This window comes from Falco peregrinus, chromosome 4, assembly GCF_023634155.1.
Source record: "Falco peregrinus isolate bFalPer1 chromosome 4, bFalPer1.pri, whole genome shotgun sequence".
Lineage (NCBI taxonomy): Eukaryota > Metazoa > Chordata > Aves > Falconiformes > Falconidae > Falco > Falco peregrinus.
Window position 1 is genome coordinate 49,658,140 of NC_073724.1, and position 24,939 is coordinate 49,683,078.

At 36.4% G+C, this 24,939-nt stretch overlaps 1 protein-coding gene across 6 annotated transcripts; it reads left to right on the forward strand.

Annotated features, from left to right (window-relative positions):
* Positions 1–24,701, forward strand: TUBGCP5 (tubulin gamma complex associated protein 5). Of its 6 annotated transcripts, XM_055802236.1 has the most exons (25): positions 1–259; positions 3,261–3,314; positions 3,393–3,501; positions 5,571–5,667; positions 6,283–6,393; positions 6,946–7,025; positions 7,510–7,645; positions 8,678–8,795; positions 10,231–10,320; positions 10,839–10,932; positions 11,242–11,488; positions 11,691–11,893; positions 12,635–12,750; positions 14,091–14,359; positions 15,239–15,437; positions 16,841–17,029; positions 17,971–18,153; positions 18,434–18,518; positions 18,622–18,742; positions 19,755–19,933; positions 20,696–20,821; positions 21,414–21,502; positions 22,540–22,640; positions 23,654–23,768; positions 24,064–24,701. In XM_055802236.1, exons 1-24 carry the CDS (start codon positions 96–98, stop codon positions 23,698–23,700), a joined length of 3,207 nt encoding a protein of 1,068 aa, XP_055658211.1. In that variant the 5' UTR covers positions 1–95; the 3' UTR covers positions 23,701–23,768; positions 24,064–24,701. The 6 variants fall into 6 exon arrangements, with proteins under 6 accessions (XP_055658211.1, XP_055658212.1, XP_055658213.1 ...); XM_055802237.1 differs by having other exon boundaries at positions 6,946–7,013; positions 23,654–24,701; XM_055802238.1 differs by lacking the exon at positions 6,283–6,393 and having other exon boundaries at positions 23,654–24,701.
* The last annotated feature ends 238 nt before the right edge of the window (positions 24,702–24,939 follow it).

Below are 24,939 nucleotides of genomic sequence, written 5' to 3' on the forward strand. Positions count from 1 at the left end.
AGAAGTGCTGGGAGCCCGCGCGGCGGCGGCGGAGGGAGGCTCCGTGGCGCCTCCCGGAGGTGTTGCCCCCTTCCCCCTGGCCGGGCGCTGCGGCCATGGCGACGCCGCTGCTGGCCTCGCCGGGCCGCCGCAGCCGGTTCGAGCAGGAGCAGGACCGGGCCGTCCGCGCGCTGGTGCGCTGCGTGACCGGCCTGCCTGAGGAGGAGCTGGGCGGCTCCCGGTTCCAGACAGCGCTGAATTTCGCTTGGTCCAACTTCAGGTCAGCGCCCGCCGCCCGCGCCCCGGGCCGGGGCGGGGGGAGCTCCGCGGCTGCCGTGGCTGGGGCCGAGCGAGCCGGACTCGGCGGCGCTGCCGGGGGAAGGAGCCCCGGGCGGGGCGAGGGGCTGGCGCCGGGCCGGGCCCCCTGCGCTGCGCTGAGGGACCGCGGTGCGGCGGGGGCCCCTGGCAGCCGCTGGTGCCTGCTCGGCTGGAGGGGCGGGGGGTGCCCCGCGGGTGCGGGGTGAGCGCGGCCCCGCGTCGCCCTCCGTGCGCCCCGTGCGGGGCAGCGCTGCCGGCCGGGTGCGGGCAGCGGGCCGGGCGCTGTTACTCCATCGCGTTATCACCTCGGTCTTTATGGGCTTTTCTCCTGATCCCTAAAAAGGTACTCTTCGACGTGCTTATTGGAGGGAGTCGTTATATGTAAAGAGCAAATAAAGAGAACTCCACCAAATCTAGATAAAGCTTCTGGCCAAGAATACTGTGCTGCTTATATGAAGGGCTATCAATATGCAGAAGATAATGTGTTTGATGTTATTTGAGCTTGTCATAAGCACGGTCTTTGTTAACCTGTAATACACATTATCTGCATCCCTTTAATTCTATTACACTGCCATCTAACATGGCCTTACTAAAGTTTTACACGCAGCTTTTTCAGTTACCACAGTTACCGTTTGTGTCAGCTGCCAATTTTTACAAGATCCATTTCCATTCCCATACTATCACTAACTGCTGTCTTTTCGTAGTTTTATGTACTTGCTTAACTTCATGCACCAAGTACCTAATCCGTATAAAATTGGAGGTTCTTACATTTTTTTAATGCTGTTTAAATCCATTTTTTGGGGTGAGCAGTAGCTTAACTCCATTACACCAAGTCAGGCTGTGAATTCTAACTACTAATAGGCTCAAATAAGACTATTTAATAACCAAACAGCCACTGGTCAACAGCAAAGAGGAGTCTGAGGTGTGGGAGAGCTGGGTATGACCTGTAGCCAGTGTTTTGACAAGTTCAGCTCTAAACTGAACTTTGAGGCGGCTAGTTGTATTCATTGGGAATGTAGGAATGTTATTTATAATGCTGTTTCCCCGTGTTCTTTGTATTTACCAGAAATATTTTGTGTAATGCATCATAGGATTGTGTTTATTGGTTTTGAAGCGCCACCAAAATAGGTGTTTGTAGCAGTGTCTGCAGATTGGTAATGGTAGCAGGGTTTCTTGAGCCAGGTAAATGTGCCCTGCCTTCCATATCCTTTTGTGACATCTTTCACTGTTTCAGTGACCTGTTTGCTTGTGTAGCTGTATGGTCTTTTAAGCTGGGGAATTGTTGGGTTGGTTGTTTGGGTTTTTTTTTGTTTTTTGTTTTTTTTTTTTTAAAAACCAACATGGCAGGAAAACAGGGAGAGTGATGCAGAGTTGACAACAAACTGTTTAGACAGGGAGGTTTGGGAAGAGGAAGGGGTTTGTGTCAGAATTGTTGTCTAAGAAATGTGTGTGTAATGTCAGCCTGAGATTTACTGATACCATTTTTCCAGACTGTGAGACCTTAGGTTGTGACAGAAACTCTTTAGTTCCAAATTTGTGAAACTTGTGGTTTGTATTGATAGATGTGATGATGTTTCTATGCTGAATCTGATGATTCAGATTCATGTTTCTATCTATGCAGCATGCTAGTCCTCCTCTATTCATGATGTTCCAAACTTGCCTAAAAAAATAGGTACTTTTGAGGTTAGGGTTATTAATTAAAGTTTTAAGTGATAGACTAAAGGTATTTCACTAATAACTTCCCTTAAGCTCATTTTTTTTTCTTTTCAGGCAGATTCTTGGTTTCGTTTTTTTAATTGTTGTCTTACCAGTCTGTTTTTCTAAATCTTCAAGTTCTTCTGCTTACCACCATTTTCCATTTGAACTAGTGATTTCCTATGTAAGCTAATGTGCTGTGTAATAAATGAGATAAGCTACATTTTCTTAACCTAAATGTCAGCTATGTAATTAATGTTACATTTTATTGTGCTTTTATTCTAAAGCCTTACACAGAGCTGAAATCAGACTAATGGGTCTATAGTTAACAAAGTAATTTTTTCTTTTCTTTAGTATGGGCATATCTTCATCCTCCAGTGATACTTAGTAAAAATGCTTTTTTACTTGCCTTATAGTTTCATTATCCAGTTCATTACTTGGACGTGGAGGTAATTTTAGATTGTCTTTCCAAATTCAGTCCATTTAGCTTAACTTTTGCTCCTGACTCAGATCCAGTACTTCTAATTTCTGTCTGTGGTCATGAGAGTTTTACCCCTGTGTTCTGTGCAGTTGCTGCAGCAAAATACTAGTTTGGCTTTGAGGAACTACATATAGAATATCTTGACCTTGTGCTCACTGCTGTCACATCATATTCCCTGGTTTTCTGTCTGTTTAACTGAAGAACTTTATTCATAAACTAACTTCTTCTGCAAAGTCCATCTTACCTTTCACAGGTTCTTACTTTGTCCCTATACATACCTTTGGTGGTATATCTTTATTTTGATTAAGCTCTTTTTTTTTTTTTTTTTTTTAGGCACTCTACTATTTATAAAGGAACTTCATTTGGGTTTAGAGGCCTTCCCCTGTGGGTGTTTGTTTTGCCTGTGTTTGTGATGCAAGTCCCAGATAATTTTTGTGTGTTTGACACAGATGCCTTTGACACTTCTTGATCTCCTTGCTCAGCTTGACTTAACTGACGGCATACTTTAATTGCTCAGTTTGCTGATACAGTAGTAATTTTCCACTCAGGTTTAAGCACTGGTTAAATGTAATCTGCATTCCATTTTTCCACCTTTAGGGTCAATCGTAGCTAATCCTTCTTGAGTTAGGAGACACTGAGATTAAATTCTTTTGATGCTTATTGCTGTTGTATTGCTGAATGAAGTATGCTTTATTAAACTACTAATGTCCTCATACATGTAAATCAGCTTTATTTTCTTACTTAAGCTTCCTTTTTAAACGTAGTCTAATACAGATTTCTTACACAGATTTCACCGTTTTCTTGATGTGAACAGTCACAAAGTGGAGAGGACGATAGAAGGGTAAGTTTTGTGCTTATGGATTAATAATGCATTGGTTCACTTTTTTGGAAACATTTTTGATACTATTTTTGTTATTAGAATTCATGAAAAATTGATAGTTCATTCTGACCTTGGAAAAGCTGCAAGCTGGAAGAGACTAACAGAAAAATTTCTGAACTTGCCACTCCCAAGTGTTGAAGAAACAAAGGTAAGTATGTTGCAATTTCCTTGTTCTTTTTTTTCAGAACTCTTGTGCTTATACTGACGAAGAGGACTTCGTTGTAATGTTGTGTTGGAAAATTCAGATGACTTAGCAGTGGAGTTTGCAGTTGCTGTTCATTTCATGGGTTTTCAGTGTTGTATTTTTTAATTTCCCCATTTATTTTAGAAACGTGTTTATTGTCTTTTCAGGGTTTCAGCACTTACATGACATCTCATTGCAGAGCACGCTTTATGGTCAACGTTGTTCTAATGTTGTAGCTAGAATCTAGATAGATCTGGATTCCCATCTGTTCTAAAACAATGGAGAACTGAGCAGTTCTTTGCCCATTTTTTTACCTCAAGTAACGCATCTGAATGTGTTGATTTTAGTATTTCCAAGTGGAGTGCTCCTGCTCTGTAGCTTCCTTATTGAGAGTATGTATATATTTCACCTTTGATACACTTTGTATCACATCAATTTAGGATATGGACTGGATGAATATGGTAGAAGTTTTCTCACTTGGTCGCTTTCCAGTTTGGTAGTTCAATAGTGAATTTGATCTTTGAAAACTGAAAGTCCCTGATACTGGGAAATTTAAGCTTGTGATTTGAGAGGTGCTACTCCATGTAATGATACTCTTGAACAAGGCTGTGTGTTCTGAATTGTCATCTGATTTTACTTCTCATTGAACTGACATTTACCTCTTTGCACTGTTTTAGGTTTCTTCTAATTTGTGGGGAAAACCTTGGAACCCTCAATAGCTTACACATATCATCAGTAGTTATACTGTACTCTGCAGATTTTTGAAAAAGTACCTTTAGTTGTGCTTGTTTTGAGTCAAAATGAAAACCAACCAAACCAAACCAAAAGCCCAAGCAAGCACTTAATACTCGAATGTTGCAAGTATGCTAAGATTTGAAAGAGCCCTTTTTTTGTCCTCTTTTTTTTTTTTTTCTTTCTTTTCTTTTGAAAATGGAACTGAGGGTAGATAATATCTCCTATTTGAGAAGTTAACCTGCATTTAGTTTTTAGCAGTGGCACATAACTGGGAAGACTGAGTATTTATCAGCTTTATGACTGGTAAGTGAAACACCAGCCTGCACATGTGATTCTGTCAATGACCTACTGGTGTTCTTTGATGAAGTCTTACAGAGTCAGTAATGTTCAGTGGGAACATACTATATTCCATATATACTAGATGAGTGTGATGCTGCTCTATCAAAATTTGAATTTATTTTTTTTAAATACAAGCAGCTGTCTTTCCAAAATAGCTTTGTAAGTGGGTATATGTATGTGTCTAAGTGTATATAATGTAGATAGCAGAATCTCCATGTGTCTGGATATGAAATGGTCTGCTGAAGAACTTTGGAAAGTTAGACTCAGGCTAAAGAAAAATCTTTCCTTAATAAGGAATGGTTATGCTGTAAGCAGTTATTAGGGAGTAAACCATAACACAAATCTCTGCAACATACCAGTGTTGGCACAGTATTCTAACCAGACTGAAAGCCAACCGCATTAGTGCAATACTGGATTTAAAGATGGATCCTTCATGCTTTGTGTAGATTTTCTGAGGGAAAATAGTGTGAACACGATACTAAAATGTAGCAATTTTAGCAAAGTGTTTTAGCAAACTGTGTTTTAGCCTCTGAAATAATCAGCTATACAACTAAGGGAACCTAAGACTTAGTTTCCTGCAGGCCAATTACCTGTGTCATCCTGCCCCATCCATGTTAATGTAGCTGTCCATTATTCCTTGTTCCCTGGTGACTTCTTAACTTTTATAGTACTTCAGGGTTCCTCTTAATTCTTTTCCTTATTCTCTGATTATCAGCTCACTAAGAGGTGGCTTATGCTGTGGCTACTTTTGGAGTATTTGTATATTGATTGGCAATTAGTAGGCAAAAGAGAATGGATGACATTCAATATCATGTTGCAGATGTTATTTTTGTAATTCAGGACTGCGGAATGGGAACTAATGGGGAGCATTCCTTCAGATAACAGGCTGAGTTTGTTCCTAACCAAAATATTGTAGACCACTTACTGACTTGCTTTTTCTTTTTTAATGTGTTTTGAAGACAGATACACACTATTCCATACTGTCTCTTCTGTTGTGTTTGTCTGATTCTCCATCCAACACCACCTATGTGGAAAAACCAAGAGTCAAAGAAGTGGGTAAGTTTACAAGATGTTTGCTAATATCTGTCATATTGCTAATGACAGATACAATCCATTAACACAATCTGATGAGAAGGACATTTTTCCTCTCCATTTTATTATCTCCTTCACTTCAAGGTGCTTTATTGATTGTCTTTTTGTGATTTATACATTTAAAGTAGCCTGCAAAGCTTTCCTGCCCCCATTTTATGTTACATCACCTAATGAAGTTTTCCAGCCACTAAAGTACATTGGGAGCTCTTTTTGGCTTGTAGTGCTATCACTTACCTACATTCTCCACCTGTTCAGCAGTGCTTACATGCTCAAAGCCACATAACAAGTTTCTATCCTGTCTCTTGTCTTGCACCTCAATAGGAGGTCTGTTGAAACAGCTTTGGTGATGTAAATTCCTATGTTCCCTATGTAGGCAAGGAAAGGGAAATACCTTTGAAGGTTTCCAGAGGGAGATCCCAGCTGCTTGCTTTCTAAAATAGGACTATTTCACTCACTGCCTAAAAATGAGGCTTGTGCTTAAGTTTGAGTGGATACCATCCCCCATTTGTTTACAGTGTTGTATCATAGACTGAAAGAAGAATATTTCAGACTAACCTAAAGAAAATCTTGCATCTTAAGATTCCTTTTTGAATGATCTCTGCACATTCCCTCGGCGGTGTTTTGAATGCACTTTCAGCCCATTCCAGGAATGTGAATATGAAGAGGTTATCTCAAACAACACTAATTACAGTTGAGTAAGCTTCATGTTTAAGATATAATATATTGTAAGTGTGATTGTTATTTTTAAAGTATTACATATCACATCACACGTATGTGGTGTCTTTTTCGAAGAGTAAGACAGTTCTTGCTTTATGTTGTTTACAGTCCAGGATCCTTGTGCATATGTAAATTATACATTTAGAATGTTTCCACCAAGCTGAATGGGACTAGTTGCAATAACTGATGTGTTGCATTCTTGCATGTTTTTCCAGGATTAAAGCATAGGGTAGTGTAACATAATGCAGATAAATGTGCTGATGGCACGCTATGTTGCATATTTTGAGTCTGTAAGCAACAAATCTGAGAACTAATAAATAAGGAATGTACGTGGTTGATATGTCACAATTTACACGTCATGTTGAAAGTATGTAATTTTGTTAAAGGAACAGTGGTGTAACTTTAAGTGGAAGGGAATGCCTTTTGATTTAGATTTAGAGTAACAAGGTAATTTTTACTTTGGAAATGTTTTTAGAGGAAAAGAGTTAATTGATACTTACTATTTATACATTTATTTTTTCTTAGAAAAGGAAGAAGAATTTGATTGGGGAAAGTATCTGATGGAAGGAGAAGAAATCTACTTTGGCCCAGGTGTAGATACACCAGTAAGTAATGTCTTAAGGTAAAAAACCCAAACTGTATAAACTGGTTTGAAGTATGTTAGAGATCTGGTTAAGTTGTATTTGTATGCTCTGCACATTCATTCTGGTAGATTCCCGGGTATGTTGCTACTTACTTAATACCATGAAATATGCACAGACCCAAGCAGAATAACAGTAATACAAATGTTTTTGGTTTTCACCATGTTTTGACTTAGTCCTGCACCTAAACTGGCTCCTTCTGCTGACCCCTGCCTGCTCCTAATCAGAACTTGCTGTAGTTCTGTGATCTTTTCCAGTTCTCTCATTTGTCCATTTATTAATGTTATGTATAACTTAAATCAGTCTCTGGTAGACAGTTATGTTAGTCTTAGTGTCCTGGATTTACTTTATAGTGGAAGAAAGGAGAATAGTTTATGTTTGGCTTGAATAGGAGGTGAGTCTGTCTCCTGTGTTGTACTGAAGCGTACGGGGTTTTGTTGCACTTCAGGATTGGTCTGGAGAAAGTGAAGAGGAGGAAGACACTCAGCCTTTGAGCAGAGAGGACTCTGGTATTCAAGTAGACAGGACGCCTTTAGAAGACCAAGATCCAAATAAGAAAACAGTACCTAACGTTTCCTGGAAAGGTTAGAATAAGCAGTAATTCTGATATAGTCACACATACTCAAACTTAGCAAGCTAATGCAGCTTTATTGTTCTTTATTGAGGTATTGTGTTTTAGACCAGTATTTGTAGTTTTAAGGTGTACCTTGTTGTTCACTACATTTTTTTTTGTTTTGTTATTTCTAACAGTAAAGAAGCAATATGGAAGGTTTGATCTGATTTCTGTTGTTGCTAATGGAGAAGAATTCTGTTTTATTTCTGTGGAAATGTACATGGATATTCCAATATAGAAAGGAAAATTTATACAGTAAATGTAGCACATAGTTGTATGGATATAACTTAAATGTTTATTATTAAGTATCGGAATGCTGAAATAAAACTTGGTTGACAGTGGAAACAGTTGACTCAGTTTTGGGTATGAAGCATTTTTTTTAAAAAAGTAATTTTATGTGATTAAAACACTAGTGGCTTACTCTTGAATGGCTTCAGGGGAGTATTAACTGTAGCTATATACTTTGCATAGAATGTTGTAGGATACAGGATACTTTGTGTAAGAAGATTTCATTATATATGTTGTATAAGCAGTAGCTGTCTAACTGGGATTAGGTTAAGTTTTCTTGATAATCACATTTAAGAAAAAAATCCCGCTTTTAGGAAATGTTCTAGATACGTAATAAAAAGGAACATAGTAACAAAATTGATATTTGGCAGTTTATTTTTAAAGTCAGCTTGGTTTTGTAGATATTTGGGGATTGCTTGAGACAGAAGCATATTTTCTGAAGAAGAATTGGAAACTACATGTATCTCCAAATTTATTTTGTAGGACTTTTGCACCTTCTAGGAGAGGAGGCATTTCTATGTAGATTTACTTGTCTGTGATGGTATCGTATATATGAGTGCAGTAAAGTGTAAATAGTTGTGAATTATACTCCTTTGCAAAGATCTGTGATTCCCGCAGCTGAGTGGATAGGCATATCAATAACTTTTTTCCTGTGTTTTATAAGCATTTCCTGAAAAAATAAGAGTATCTCACAGTTTGTCACCTGTTTTCACAGTTGGTGAACCCGATGCTCGCAGCTGGCTGGAGCAGCATGTAGTTCCTCAGTACTGGACGGGAAGAGCTCCTCGCTTTTCACATAGTTTGCACTTGCATTCCAACCTGGCTGCAGTCTGGTAAGAAAACAGTATCGCTTATTCCTCACGGGTGTACAATGCTATGTAATGACTTTATTAAGCTTCCTTACTGTGGAAGCATGAAGTTAGTATAGTTATTACTGATTTAGTTGAAAACAGAATTAAAAGGGTACAAATTAATAAGATGAACAAATTAGCTGTTTTTTCTATTAATAGATTCTTCTCCTGTTAATAAGTTTTTATTACATTTATCATATCAGAAAGAGGGCTTTCTTTTTTCAAAGAAGCAAATCTTATTGTTGAAATTTTTTTGGTTTGACCCTTACAAAGGTTTCCGCGGAACTAATATAGGTGGATTGTAAGTGATCCTGAAAGTGAGGAGTTCCCTACAGTTTTAACTTTTTGTTTGTTTCTGGTGCCTGCCTTACAAAGTTAGGCTTAAACACAGATTGTGTGTGTGGAAGGAACATAAAGCAGTATATCATTGGGGTTTTGGAAAGAAAATGAGAAGGATGTTCAGTTTAAAAAAAATAAAAATATCCCGATTCTTCCCTCTGTCCCAAATTCTGATGTATCAGTACTGCAGTAATACAGATCATTAGATTTGTCTTTGGTTCCTTAATTTAATGAATTTCCTAATCAAGGAGTTAAATTTATTTTAGGTTTTGTTGGTTATCTAGCCATTTATGAACCAATAAGAAATCGGGAACATAAGTAAAGCAATGCTGTTTCTGTTGTAGTGTTGTTAGCAGATGTGTGTTACATATATTATGTACGATATATAACCACTGTTACTTATTTTGAATTTTTGAATTTTTAACATGATTACATGAATTTTACCACTGATGATACCAACAAGTCAAAATACTGCAAATGCAAATAATTTTTCTATGTTTTGCTAAAATATGAAAAATACTGTGAAAGGCTTACAAAGAATGGCATAACATGGGATCATAAGAGAAAGTTTTTAGGTGGCTGTCAGAGTTTCCATTTCTTAATTAAACTTTTGGGCTAAAGTGTGAATTTTCTTGTATGGGTTAGGGGAATTGGCATTTTACTTTTTAGCTTAATGTTTTTAACAGAAAGTAACTACAAATTTTCTCAGTATTGAATAAGAAATAATAAAAAATTATCAAGGATCAAGAATTTAAAAAAATAATAAAAAACCCAATAAAAACCAAACCCACAAACAACAAAACAACACAGATTCAGTACTTCAGGTGTTTCTTACTTAATTGCTTGCCTTGCTACGTACAACTAGGTGATATTTGAATATTTTCCATAGTATTTTTTTTAAGAATATGAAAGCAATCTCTGCTTTTGTTTATACACTTTAAACGCCCCCATGAGCACTGAATCTACTCAGGTATGATAAGAGCAAAACTGAGCCTTAAGATTATTGTTTCATTCTTATTTTCCAGTGAATCAGCTGTTATTTCAGCCATTAAATTGTTTTCATTTCCTTTTTTCTAAGGGACCACCACTTGTACACCAGTGATCCTTTATATGTGCCAGAGGAGAGAACACTAGTCACTGAAACTCAGGTTATACGGGAAACTCTCTGGTAAGAGCAACATCAGAAAGCTGGCATTTTAAGTTCTAGTATTTCTTTCAAGAAAATGAGAGATTTGAAGTTGTGTGAAGAAAGAATTATTACTGAGCTTGCACCATAGCTGGCATAAAGATGATGCTTGTGTGTGTTAACCATTCACTTTCACAAAGAAGAAAGTAACTTACTACTTCATGTATGCATTAGTTCTTCAAGTCTAATTGTTAAGAGGAACCAACTTGTTCTTATCCTGCCCCTATGGATTCTTAGTACAGTGTCCAATTTTAGAAGGCAGGTTGGAGTCATCCTATAGCTGGAAATTACAAATGTCAGGGAGCTTTAGGAGATGTTTACTGGATGCTAGTGTTTTGTTGTTCTTGTTCTAACACAGCTTACAGTGTTAATTGATCTGTAGTCCCCTTTTATTTGAAGAAAAGAAACCTTTAGGCAGGGAGAGCTAATTGTTTTATTAATGATATAATTATGAGTCCATGAAGGGAAAACAATTACTCCTCTTTTTGTTTCTTTTCAAGGCTACTTTCAGGAGTGAAAAAGCTTTTTATATTTCAGCTGAATGACGGAAAAGTGGCTGTGCGGAATGATATTATTGTAACTCATTTAACACATGTAAGTTGTTTCTGAATCTCAGCTGAATACGTCTGTCATTAGGCAGATGTATTTTTGAGGAATAGCAAATTAAACTGCTTGTGGAAAAATTACATTTCCACAGTTGTGTTTTGAGTAAACCAAGAACATGCGATTTAATAAAACTGAATGGACTGTTCCCATGTCTGAGAACGTGATGAAGTGATAGAAATGGCAGAATTTTGTTACATTTTAATACATTGAAAAATCTTACAATTTCATTTTTAGGCTTTATAAAATGTAGATTTTAATTAGATGAGTCTAAAAAGTTTGGGGTTTTTTTTTCCCTAGAATTGCCTGAGATCTGTATTGGAACAGATAGCGGCATATGGTCAAGTTGTGTTTAGGCTACAGAAGTTTATTGATGAAGTGATGGGACACAGCCCGGAAAGCATAATGCATGGAACAGCTTCTACTCCAAAGAAAACTACTGAAGCCCCATTCAGAACCTACCAAGCTTTTATGTGGGCCTTGTATAAATATTTCATTAGCTTTAAAGAAGAACTTACTGAAATTGAAAAATGCATAATCAACAAAGGTACAGTGCACGGGAAATTTTACAAGAGGGGGGCACACAAGGAAATTTTTACAAGAGGGAAACATGAAAAACATTATGTGGATACATTTTGAAACTGAAAGATGCCATGCAGCATTTCAAAATCTCATTAATAGCATTGAAAAAATCTGATTTTCTCTTGAATGTTACTTCTATACATCTTTGGGTTGGTTTTTTTTTTCAGATAAAACAGTCACACTTTCAATAGTAATAGATAAGTTGTCTCCCCGGCTGGCACAGCTGAAGGTGCTTCACAAAGTTTTCAGCACAGGAGTAGCGGAAGTGCCACCTGACACCAGAAATGTTGTACGAGCATCTCATCTGCTTAATACTCTCTACAAAGCTATTCTTGAATATGACAGTGTTGGAGAAGCGTCTGAGCAAACGGTAGGGGAAATCATTCCTTCCTTAATAGAACAACACATTAGAAAATGCCCTAACTTAGAATTCTTTCTGGTGATGGAGCACACTAGCCTTCAGCTACACAGGATTGAGGACAGATTTGATATCCATAATACATTATTACTGTTTTCTGACATGAGTCCAGTCAACCTGGACAAAATCAGATTTATGAGGAGATCAGCAGCAGTGTTTTTTGGAGAGGGGATGAACTGCGGGGAATCACAGGTCAGGAAGCTGTTACGAAAGAGGGAGCTTTGGAATAACTGTCCCTCCTATGTCTGCAGATGATTAATCCAGTTAATGCTGAAATGTTGGGTTTTGGGGTTTTGCAGTAATTTGTTGATTATGCTGCTGAAAATATAGTCAATGTTATCATGTCCTTTTATTTTCCTGTTTTCTATATTATAAAACCACAGAATGTTTTATGACTATCCCTTACTGTTTAAGAGATGTTAGAGTGGAAAAAAAATGAAAACTGCTGTTTGGGTCCAACTGTGATGACAAAAGTAACAAGGGGAAGCATGCACAATGCAGGCGTCCGTTAAAACTACAAAAGCTGTAATTTTAGTTTAACATTTTCTCTTTAAAAACACTTAAGTGTAGTGTATATTTTATAAACTATGATTGCACAGTTGAGATGTTAGGCTTTGACATATTGATTCTAATGTTTAGTATAAAAAGTCACCTGCTTTTTCTTTCTCTCTTCCTCCCTCCCTCTAAATTCAGGTATCTCTTCTGTTCTCTCTCTGGGTTGAAACTGTGAGGCCATACTTACAGATAGTGGATGAGTGGATAGTCCATGGTAATCTGTTTGATCCTGCAAAGGAATTTATCATTCAGAGGTAGGGATGCTGATACTGGACACAGGTGACACTGGGCAAGTATGAATACAAACCCTGTTGTAGAACCTAGGAAATAGAAGGTGACAATAAAAGTAGTTTTTCATGTTTGTTATTTTGCTTAAGAAGAATTAATGTCTTGATGATACTTTTATAACTTGTCTTAAACTTCCCATTAGGGAAATTGCATTAGATACGGAGCTGTACCAGGTGTTATTCCGACATAGAAATCAAATGTTTTGGTTTTCCATCTGGAATAAAGAATTAGCAGTCTGACTCTGAGTGTGTTGACTTCTAAAAAAACCAGTAAACTTTTTTTTTCAAAACCAAGACATTTGCAAAAATTACAAAATTTATTTTTTAATTCTTCTACTAATCTGTAGTTGTTATAAATCAAATGCTATTTAGACTTAAAATACTCGTTGCTTCCAACTTGTACTACAATATGGTGTCTTGAATTACATGCACATATCCTAAACGTTATTTGAGCTGTTAATATTTCTTCTGCTTATATGCTACATTTTGCTGGTCCCTTTTTTGACAGCTTGAAGTAGAAAGTGAATATAGAAATTGGTTTTGGCTCATAATTACAAATCCGTTTTCCCCTATCTGCCAAACTTAATTGAACCTCTGTCTGTTAAGGCAGGTCAAGGTGAGCATGAAGTAAGTGAACAACTTAAGTACTATTGTAATAGATCGTCAGTAGCTGAGATCATTAATGTCCTTGTTACATCCTACTTGACTTTTCTTTCTGTGGTTCTGTAGTTGTTTTCAGTGCTACCAGCAGGGGTGATTTCAACTTCTATTTATATTTGTGCTTCATTTTAGTTCATTTAGGCAATTTTTCATCTGACTTCAAAGACCAAACTGAGTGTCTGATGTAAACAATACAAAAAAGCAAAGTGAACTATGAATTGAGTTTCACCTACTCTACAGTTTTTCAGTTTTCCCAGTTGTAGTTGCTTCATTGTGGGTTTTAAATAAATCTGCAAGTCAGTCACTAATCATTTTGTTATTAAGGATGCATGTCACTATGAATAGTTAACTTCCGGAACAAATCTAATTATAATTACTCTCTTTGCCATGTTTGGGGGGTTTATTTGGCTACACAACTGTTTTATCTCTTTCGAGCTGATTCTTTATCCTGCTAAAGCTGTCATCCTTTCTAGAGGTGTCTAGATAGTTTGTGATATGAATGAACTTACCTTACATGGTTTTGACAGTGCTTCTTGACTATTTTAAGAGAAAAGCAAAGTACAGAGCAAAGATAATGCACATGTGCTAGTAATGAAGTTTTGTCTTTTGGAAAGGGAAATACTCACCAGCTTTTTATTTCTTTCCAGAAACAAAAACGTTCCAGTTAATCACAGAGATTTTTGGTATGCTACCTACACGTTATATAGTGTGTCAGAGAAGACTGAGAATGAAGAGAAGATGAGCGATAATGCCAGCGCTAGTTCTGGCAGTGATCAGGCCCCTTCAAGCAGGCAACACACTATGGTCTCTTTTCTGAAACCTGTGCTGAAGCAAATCATCATGGCTGGAAAATCCATGCAGCTGTTGAAGAATCTTCAGTGCAAAGATGGCTCTCCACAGCAGGCTGCGTCAAGAGGTGAGATGTCAGTTTGTGGGCTGTCATGCCATAGGGTATGTAAACAGTATAGGTGTATTTTTTTTTGTAGTAGTGTTTCCATCGTTTTAGAATAATATAGCACTCCATGTTGAGTGTCAGTATCGTGGCTGGAAACTTCCACTCTGATTGAAAACACCTACTTTTCCAATACAAACAAGTGAAAAGAGCAAAGTAATAAAGATTTGAGTATTCCCTTTGCTTTATTTTTTAAATTGCTTCAGATTTTTCTGAAACTTGTTTTCATGTGCTTGTAGAACTGTTTCTTTTTGTTATGAGACAAAAGAAAACAGCTGTATGTTCTAATAGTAAAGCTGTTGTTTTCCATTAATAATGGTTGATAGCATATGGAACTTTTTATTTTTTTTAGTGCTTACTAATTACTATTAGATTAAATAATTGAATATTTAGGATATTTATCTTGAATCATTGTAAAACCTTGTACAACAGTGTAACAAATGTTGATTTTTTTAAAAATAATTTTTTTTTGTTTTGCTGTTTCTTGATGTTAGTGGTAGAACTATTTATTTTGGAGACTCTCTAGGTTTATTTCCCACATTGGTGTGAGAATATAGTGTATTCTGGTGGATACTGAAGGGTTGTTTCAGGTGCTAAGCATTAACTGCCTTTGCACCTGAAGAAGGAAGTTCTCTAACAGTTTCAGAAATTTTTCATATTACAGACACCTGTTCAGCAATCTGTTTGAACATATACCTGTATTGGACTAGACCTACTGTTTTAGCAATACTTACTTCAGTATGTATTTGAGCTTTTTCCTCAAGTAAATGTTGGACTATGGAGTTCTTTTAGTTTGGATGTTTCCTCTTAAAATCTTACCATGGAATGTGTTGTCCAATTTAGATGCTGAACGAAAGAGTTTGTATACGCTGTTCTTGGAATCGGTGCAGTCTCGCCTGCGGCATGGAGAAGAGTCTGTTCCAGATATTATTACAGAACAGCAGGCCACAAAGCAGAGCCTGATAAAGATGCAGTCTATAGCAGAAAGACACTTGGAACTGGACGATGTCCATGACCCACTGCTGGCTATTAATTTTGCCAGGTAACTGAATAATCTTCCTACTGTGTTGTTGAGAGCAATATTCTGCCATGACATTACCAGGTGACATTTAGTAAACCAAATTTTTATTGCTGCTGCTGAAAAGAAGCAAGCGCAGAATAAAGAGGAGCACCAACATCAGTGACAGAAGCTAACTAAAGACTACCCTTGTGCTTAGTTAAGGAAAAACAAAATCTGCGAAGAATCTGCTACTCCTGTCTGTTATCGTAGAAAATGGGAGTAACCTAACATAACGGGCTTTTAGCAAATAAGTGTTTTAATAGTGAATGCTGTTGTGAATTCTAAACTTTTAAATGTGTTTGCTTGGAATTTGTACAAAAGTCTTTGATTTGTACCAAGTCTGTTCTTTGAAGAATGCAGCTTCAGTTGTGCTGGGCTTAAGTAATTTAACTTTAAAAGCCTTCCAAAATTCCTGTTAATTGCATAAAAATTCTTTGTTCTTCAAGATACTTATAAGCTCTATATGACTTCCTTCATTATGGAAATTAGCAGGAAAGATGAAGTCTGAAAATCTTTCTTTCTTTGTGATTACAAATAAGAAAATAGCTGTTTATGTGTTTCCTAAATACTAGTTGGTGATTTACATGTTTTCATTTCAGTCCTAGGAGGAGTTTGTTGTAAAGAAATCATAATTAATAGTAGATGAGACTATTACTTCCCTTGTTCATTGGGACTGCTCTGTTTTTCAAAATTGATAGATTAATTCAGTATCTGACTCATCCAGTCATTCAAGGCAGTAACTGCTATGAGCTGGACTTCTTTTATGATGGATTCAGGTAGCGAGTATCTTCTCACAAATTATTATAATAATTTTATCATTTCTGTTACAAACTTACCAAGTGCAGACTGCAGATACTCTCTTTTCATAACATAATATTACAGATAATATGTAGGGACTGCATATTTAAGGTGCCTCAAACACACTCATCCATGTGCGTGGTGGGCTTTTTTGTTTGTTTTGTTGTTGGGTTTTGCTTTTTTTTGTTGGTGGTGTTCAAATATTTACTTTGTTTCTTTAATTGTATTTTTCTTTCCTGGGAAGTTTATCTGACTGCTGTATATGCATCATACAGTTTTAAAAGTTCCTAAGATAATGGGTTTGTTTAAGTTGTGGAGTGTTTGAACTTGATGTTATTTTTCAGAATTATTCCTCGAACAATTATGTGATTATAGTATGCCATCCTTCCTGGTCATACAAAAACAGTGTGGAGGACCACTGAACAGGCTTAATGTGTACTGTAGTTAAGAAACAGGTTTTATTACTGCTGCACCATATATTTTAGAGCAGAGGATCCAATTTTGATTAAAACTCTTGGTAGTGTAACATTTTGCATACCATATGAACTACAAACCTTCTTCCCTAAGTAGTTTGTTTTATTTTGAAGATTGTATTTGGAACAGAGTGACTTCCACGAGAAGTTTACTGGTGGAGATGTTTGCGTGGATAGATCTTCAGAATCCGTGACCTGCCAGACTTTTGAACTGACATTGAGGTCTTGCCTTTATCCCCATATAGACAAGGAATACTTGGAATGCTGTGGTAATTTAATGCAAACTTTAAAGAAGGATTATAGGTAAGAAAATAGATTTGGTTTTCCCAGACTTTTTTTTTAAATTACCAGTGGTATGCCGTACACTAAAAGGATCAATTTTATGTTCTGTTTCTTCTCCAATTTGATAACCAACAATAAAATCATTAAGGAGGAAAGGGGTATCTAACATGATAAAATCCTGGGTGAAAACTTGGTCTAGCTTAAATCAGCAGCAAGACTGTCATTTGTCTTCAGTGGATATTCAATGGGGAAAATGTTTCGAACAAATGTTGTCATTTGAAACTGGAAGACAAATTTTAGGAAGCTGGAATATATCTAATAAGAGATTCAGTTATGCTACTAAAACATGTATAGTAAGCATAAGAGTATTATGTGGTACCCTTTATATAACAGAGTAAAATGTCCTTTTGCCTTTTACCTTTCATATGGTCATAAGTCATCATACTTTTAATCTCTCTAAAATACTTGATGTATTTATAGTCATAGTTCTGGTGAGAGTTGTAGCAGTACTGTTCTTCCTACTTTATCAAAAAAGGAAAATCCATATCATAACATTCTGGGGCTCTATATTAAAGTATCTTCTTAGACAGCTCTCCCTGAAAATTGCATCTCTTTCCATAAGTTATGTATATATAGAGAGGGACAGATTTTCCAAACTTCAAGCTATTTCTGAGAATTGCCTGGCCTTGTAAGATAGCTGAATACCATGAGCACTTCGTTAAAGTTAGCAGGGCTGTTCAAGCTTACAGGAAAAAATTGTTTGGTTATATTGTTTTCTGTGAATGTAAGTGAAGAAATGTCTGTTGGTTAAGCAAAGCATTTATTGTGGACTTAAGTTTGTGTTCAACAGTGAGTTCTTGTAGTGAGGAAGCTTTAAGTTTTTTTTGTTCCTGTAACAGTTGAGCTTGATTTCAGTTGCGTGATTAAGACTGAGGGAATGTTATATATTTGTTCCTGTTTAGGCTTGTAGAATATTTGCAGGCAATGAGAAACTTCTTCTTACTTGAAGCTGGAGATACCATGTATGACTTCTATACGTCTATTTTTGACAAAATTAGAGAAAAGGAGACTTGGCAGAATGTTGCTTTCTTAAATGTTCAACTTCAGGAAGCGGTTGGGCAACGCTATCCAGAGGACAGTGCAAGGTAAAATGCAAAATCCTGCAAAATATAGTTTAGTGATGTTTCTTTCACACCTACCTGTACTAATGTGCTTAACTTCCATAATGCAATACTAATTATTGCATACTCATTAAAAAAATCTGTTCTAATGAAGTTTTGAGTTGTTGTCATCTTTTCTACCCAAGTCTTTCAGATTAAATCAGACAGTTGGTATTTAGCAATAGGAAATTAAAAAAAAATAATGAAACTAACCACTAATTAAAAACAGATTATCACCAATTAAATCACTTGTTTCCTTGAATAGGTTGTCTATATCATTTGAAAGTGTTGATACGGCAAAGAAGAAACTCCCTGTCCACACCTTAGATGGTTTGACATTGAGTTACAAGGTAGTAAGTTAAAATTGCTGTAGTTCTTATTCTAGAACATATGTGAAATGTTGTATTAAAGAGACTTACATTTTCTGTCTTGATTGTTCTCTCCTTTTCTTAGGTTCCTTGGCCTGTGGATATAGTTATAAGCTTAGAGTGCCAAAAAATTTACAATCAAGTTTTTCTGCTCTTACTGCAAATAAAGTGGGCCAAGTATAGTCTAGATGTTTTACGATTTGATGGTAAGAAACATCTTCAGTGAAAGATACTCTAAAAACTTGTTCTGTTGTCTGAGAATAGAAATAGTCTTCTGGTTTCTGCAGTAAGTAGTATAAACCAGTTAGAATGTGATTAATTCTAGAAAATATTAATCTCTATTAGCTTTGCAAATTAGATGTATTAAGCAGGGCATATTTTTCACTTCAGCTTCAGGGACAACAGTATTCATGCATTCCCTTTGTCTCTGATTCAGGTCTAGTTAGTTGTATTGGAAACTTGTTTCTTCATTCCTCAGTCTTTGCTGTTGAAAGAAGGTCTGTCTACCACACCCAAATGTTTTGCTTTATGTATAGTCCAAGTTTTTATGACTAATGCCTTGCAAACAATTTAAGAAAACAAGATGAAAAATACTCTATTAGAGATTGAAATGGTAAGCTCGACAGCTGGGAATACATACTCTAAGCTGCAATTTAAGTATCTGGGGACTGTGGAAAGAGATCTTTTGGTGTCTCCTTCACCAGGTTAATTTTTATACTCTTACTGTCCTGTATAAAGTAGATGCACGCTTCATGTCGTAGAAGAATAAATTAGAAAGTTGATGGGTTCAACTGCGTTTTGTACACCAGTTAAGTCATTCTCTTCCTAAATACACTTTTTTGTGTATACTTACTTAGTTTTTTTATTGTTTATATTTTATGGGTATGGCTTTGTGCTTAAATTTTTTTCCCTTTGTATATACACATTTGATAGTATACACATTTTTAATGTAGATTTTTTTTTTACCCTTTCATATAATCTTTAGTTCCTAAATAGCATTTCCTATTCTAGTATTTATCAAATTACATTGTACATACACTGTCAAACTATTCATGGTATTGTTGCTATATGTTAATAACACACCTGAATTGCAAGAAAAATTTTACATCGGTATTGTGTGTAGAATAATAAATAACACATTTCACTTTTAAGTGATATTTTAGCTACAGTTTGTCTTCATAAGCACTTCAGTATACTAATCTTGCCTTTTCTTTTTAGAACTAGTCTGTGCTGCAGAAAACCCAGAGGCAAAGGAAGGAACTGTAGTAGAACAAAGAATGCTTCCTCTATTTGGAGTGCAAACAGAAAGTATAAAACAACAAATACATCGCATGTTCCTCTTAAGAGTGAAACTTATGCATTTTGTTAACAGCCTGCACAACTACATCATGACTAGGGTTTGTCTTAAATCACAATTTCGTTTATATTAAGAATGTGTAACTGGAGAGGCAGTATTAATTTTCCTTTAAAAAAGCAAAATCTTAGTCTAATGTCCTTTCTGCAAAATGATTTTGAGCTAACATGTTTCAGTTTTAACTTGGCAGTTTTAAAAGCAGTAATTCTAAAAATGCTTTAGAAGTTCTACATGCATATGATTGATCTTTGGATGTTACTAGTTCTTTTTGTTTGTTTCTCCCAATGCTAGAAGACTGAAGCACAGTCACGTAAAAAACAGGTTTCTGTAAGCTGTTACTCTCTTAAGAGCTATTATGCTTACAGAAGTGTTACTACACATTTTAGTTAAATGGATCCTTCTCAAAAACCTCTAGTATGGAGATCCAAAAGTGTATACATGACTTCTCAAATATGAAGATAATGCACGTAGACTCATACCTGCTCTGCTATTACTATTGCATTTTTTTTGCCTTCAGTAAAATTAATAGACTCCAAATCAGCTGCTCTGGGGATAGTCTGTCTGCCCTTGTGCAATGGCAGTATTCCCATTTGTATAAGGAATGTCATTGTGCAGTTATGAGAAGGCCTCAAGTTGTTTGCTATTGGTGGTAATTTGGAGGGTGAGCCTAAAATTTCAGATGGAAGAATGAATGAATTGGGCAATTTTAGGCTCTTAAAACAAACAAACAAACAAAAGTATTGGAAGAGAGTCGCAAGCAATTGTGTGCAACATAGAATTTAGTAATTGTGGTTGTCTTTTTAAGATTCTTCACAGTACAGGCTTGGAGTTTCAGCATCAGGTAGAAGAAGCCAAAGATTTAGATCAGTTGATAAAGATTCATTATAGATACCTGTCTACAATCCATGATCGCTGCCTACTGAGAGAAAAGGTGGGTGAAAAATAATGGCCATATTTGATATATTGAGTTTAGCAGGACAAGAAAATAGTTTAGTACTATTTGTCCGCCTATTTTGCAGGTCATACATACTAAGCAATATATAGGTACTCTTGAGGAGATGGTGGTAGCTTTTCCAAACTTAATATTGAGATCCAGTTTCCCTTGCGAGTCTTGGCTTAATTCTGTCAAGGAGAGAAGATATATATAAATTATTTATATTGGATTTTACACGACTCATTTGTTTCTAAGAGATGGGTGGATTTAAACTGAAATAGTTAATGTCATGAGGATTATACATACTGGTATGGCAGGAAAGGGAGGTACATGAATAGCATGGTAGCTTTTTATTCCACATACTGTCTGTGCATAGTCCTTACTGAAATAGTCAGCCATGAAATGAATTAGAGAGCAATTGCCAAACACAAATTAAATTTGGAAAAATCACATTGTACTTAAGAGATTGTTTCTGCAGACCACATTAAATGGCATGGGATACCTTTATATTGCAGCTTAATAATGAAAATTTTTGTGCTTAACAGTGGATTTCTGACAGTTGTTCCTTTTGGTTTAATTGTTATCTTAGGTGAGCTTTGTGAAAGAAGCTATAATGAAAGTATTAAATTTAGTACTGATGTTTGCAGACCGCTGGCAGGCTGGTTTGGGGGCTTGGAAGTAAGTATATATACCTAAAATTCTACATGGTCATGATTTCACAGCTCAGAATGTGATTTTGAGGTATTTTTTATGTGAAATAACAGGACTTTGTTCGGTGTTTAACAGCAGAGCCTGCTGCCGACCAGCACCCCCAGATGCCTTTCTGCAGGGCTGCTCTCCAACCATTCTTCTCCCAGTTTATACGTTATACTTTAGCTAGTGTAACCTGCTGGTTGAAGGATGAGTCATAGTGGGCAAGTCTCCAAGGCTATGTCTAACACTCAAGGGGTTGATCTGTGGCCCTGAGGCCCGCTGGTGTGGACAGGCTTAACGTCCATGTGTTTCAGGACTAATTCCATTTGGCACAGATGCTACCTAGAACTTAGATCCTGTTGTCCTGTGGCATCAGGAAGTTGCTGTTTTTGGAGTGCTTTTCTGATAGGAAGTGTCAGAAATAATTTGTGAAGGCTGATAGATTGAAACTCAGGATATGTGCTTGTGTGCTCTTGGATGTGGCAGGAAAAAGTCATAGCTGAAGTAGTGTCATCCCTGTGCTCTTAGGAGAGGGGAAAAAGGAGAGACTATTGTGAACTACATCATCTCCCTCCTCTGGTGAGCACTAGCTGGCACAGTCCAAAGTGGAATTTGGTAATTGGCTGATAGCGAAACAGTGTGGGTGTCCTTTTATTTGGCAGTGTTGGTTTATCCCAGGGAGCTCTGAAGCAATAGGGACCAGTAAAGGATGTCTTGAAATACAAAGCTGTGTAGGAATAATAGTTGTCAGTTGGAACCACATGTTTCCTCCTAGTCGCTTCAGGGATTTCTAGGATGATGAGTAAATTACTGATGGCATTGTGATAATGTGCAGATGCTCCTGACAAAATTGCCTTTGTTTTCTAGAAGTAATATACACAGGCATGACTGAAAAATTGTAAGTTCAAGCCAGGATACTATGCAAAGAGTACTTTTGTCATTTACTGTAAAGTTTTGGTCGTATTTAGAAGCTAATGTAGTGGCTACTCTGTTAAGCATTCCTCTTTAAAACTGTTTTGTAGGATGGAATCCATAGAGAAGATGGAATCTGATTTTAAAAACTGTCACATGTTTCTTGTAACTGTTCTCAACAAAGCTGTCTGTCGAGGCTCTTTTCCACACTGTAAGTACATGAGACTTTTCACATACCTGCACTTACTGGGACACAAGCTTTATTAGGAGCATATTTACATTTTAATCTGGTTTTGTTTGTCAGTACATATTAAAGACTCTCATTTTGTGAGGTATTCAGAGGGACATGAAGCCTTACTTCTTAATAAATTAACTTCATTATTTTTTAGAGTAGTCGTGTCCTGCTTTTTTTATGACGTCTATCTTCAGTTTACCTGTTTCCTCGATGAGGGAGTGTTCATGTAGCCAAGCAAGTGACAAGCAGTTTACTGAACAAATGAATGAAACTAAGTTCTGGAGAGCATAGAAGAGAATTCTTTTTATGTTGGGTGACAGCTGTGATGTATCTTGAACAGATAAAATTTTAATATTATGGTGCCTCAGCTGCAGCTGCACCGACCTCCTTGCTCTGCCCACTTGTTGGAAGCTACTTCCTTGGTAGCAGAAACAGCAGAAGATGACATATCTCTGCTTCTATTTGCAGACTGATATTAGCTTAAATTGCTAATCAGTGCTAGTTTGAATTGGGGGGCAACTGCTAAATGGAGTTAGCTGGGATGTAGGTGCATGTTCTAAGAGATTTATATACCACGTGTAGGTGAGGTGCTTAGGCATGTGGTTTAGTGCTGGACTTGGCAGTGCTAGGTTAATGGTTAGACTGAATGATCTTAAAGGTCTTTTCCAGCCTACATGATTCTATGATTCTAAAAGAGTGCTGCTCAGTTGTTTATGTACAGCAGTTAGTATTTCAAACGAAGGAGCTGATTTCTTACCAGTTCTTACCACCTGAGATAACAAATTGATAACTGATGATGAAACTGGTGAAATATTGTCTAAACTGTCAGAGATGCGTAAAATGTCTGTCTGAAAAAAATCCTGAACTGTTAAAATTTGAAAAATAAATGTGTATCTTCCTTTTAAACTACAGAATTGAATATTGCAATAAATATTTACAGACTGCTGCAAATGCAAATATTAACTACTTTTTTATGGTTTGGTTTGCAGTGGAATCTTTAGCTTTGTCACTGATGGCTGGCATGGAACAAAGTTAACACCTGAGTATTGAATTGATAAAGAACTGAAAGCAGCATTTATGCTGAAATCCTCTTGTTAAAAAACTGTAAGCATTACACTCCAGTTTGAAATGTGTTTAACTAAATGATGCTGATGGTTTGGAGCTGTGTAAAATATTTTAAAATGTAAATAATGTACAGGTATTTAAGTGTATTCGTTGTGGCAGTATTTTTTTCTGTACGTATATGCTTCAACATCAAAATACATGTATAGTGTAAAATTCATCCTGTATAAACAATCTTACTTGAAAATACGTAAAATGTATTTTGTGCGGTAAAAATTATTTATTTTTTGTTTAATTATGAATAATTGCTGATTTTCTTTTTCCATTAATTTTGCAGCTTTCAATAGGCCACAGGGCAGTGTGGAGTGGTGTGACTCAATTCTTATTATTCAGAAGGTCGATTGAGTTAATTTTTGGCTGTTGAAAAAAGGCTAAGAAGCGTTCATCTTATTTGCTTAGTGGTCCTTAAGAACTCTTTGGGAATAGTTGACTGTTATAATAAGCAGATGTAAAAAATACAAGATGAACTTATCAAAATGAATTATTGCAGGCTATAAAATACCAATATTTTTTATGTTAAGTGACCAAATGCTTACTAATTTTAGTGGTAGCGCTTGTCAGTTTAAGTAAGGTCAAGATCACAGTGTGTAATGTATTAATTTTAAGTATGGGGATTGTTGAGATGTTTCAGAGTTGGTCATATATGACTTGACAGTTCTCCTCCTAAGCCTTTTGCAAACAAACCTGACATCTAATAGCTAATCTCATGTAAAGCAGCAGATTGTAATACAGAAGGGTGCATTTCTAGAGAAGTAAACGTGGAATGTGTGTTCTGCAGAAGATGACTTGCCTGTCTCCTCTCTGTGAAAGTTTCTCTGTAATTCTGGCATCGCTACACTTGCATTTTAAAAGTGAAAGTCATAGGCATTTAGTTATTTATTTGAATAAATAAAAGATTTAATAATTGGAATTTCACCCTTGTTTGTGTTTCTGCTGAAATCCAGTTGTTAGCTTAAAGTTTGAGGGCTCTTTCTGTGAGGTAAATTAAGTATATTACTACCAACTGTAAGACTCTGTGGCTCACATTATAGAAATATTTTTTTTCAGCTGTGAACTAATAATTACTTTACATGAAAATAATATTGGGGTTCTTGTTTGAACAGCAGATCTCAAAAGGTTCTTCCAAGGTATAGTCATAAAACGTTTTCAGGAA

Excerpts from the sequence above, each read along its gene's own strand:
- TUBGCP5 (XM_055802236.1), top strand. The coding sequence starts at position 96 with ATGGCGACGCCGCTGCTGGCCTCGCCGGGCCGCCGCAGCCGGTTCGAG. Across the intron at positions 11,489-11,690 it reads AAAATGCATAATCAACAAAG|ATAAAACAGTCACACTTTCA; the intron begins GTACAGTGCACG and ends TTTTTTTTTCAG. Across the intron at positions 11,894-12,634 it reads GAGAAGCGTCTGAGCAAACG|GTATCTCTTCTGTTCTCTCT; the intron begins GTAGGGGAAATC and ends CTCTAAATTCAG.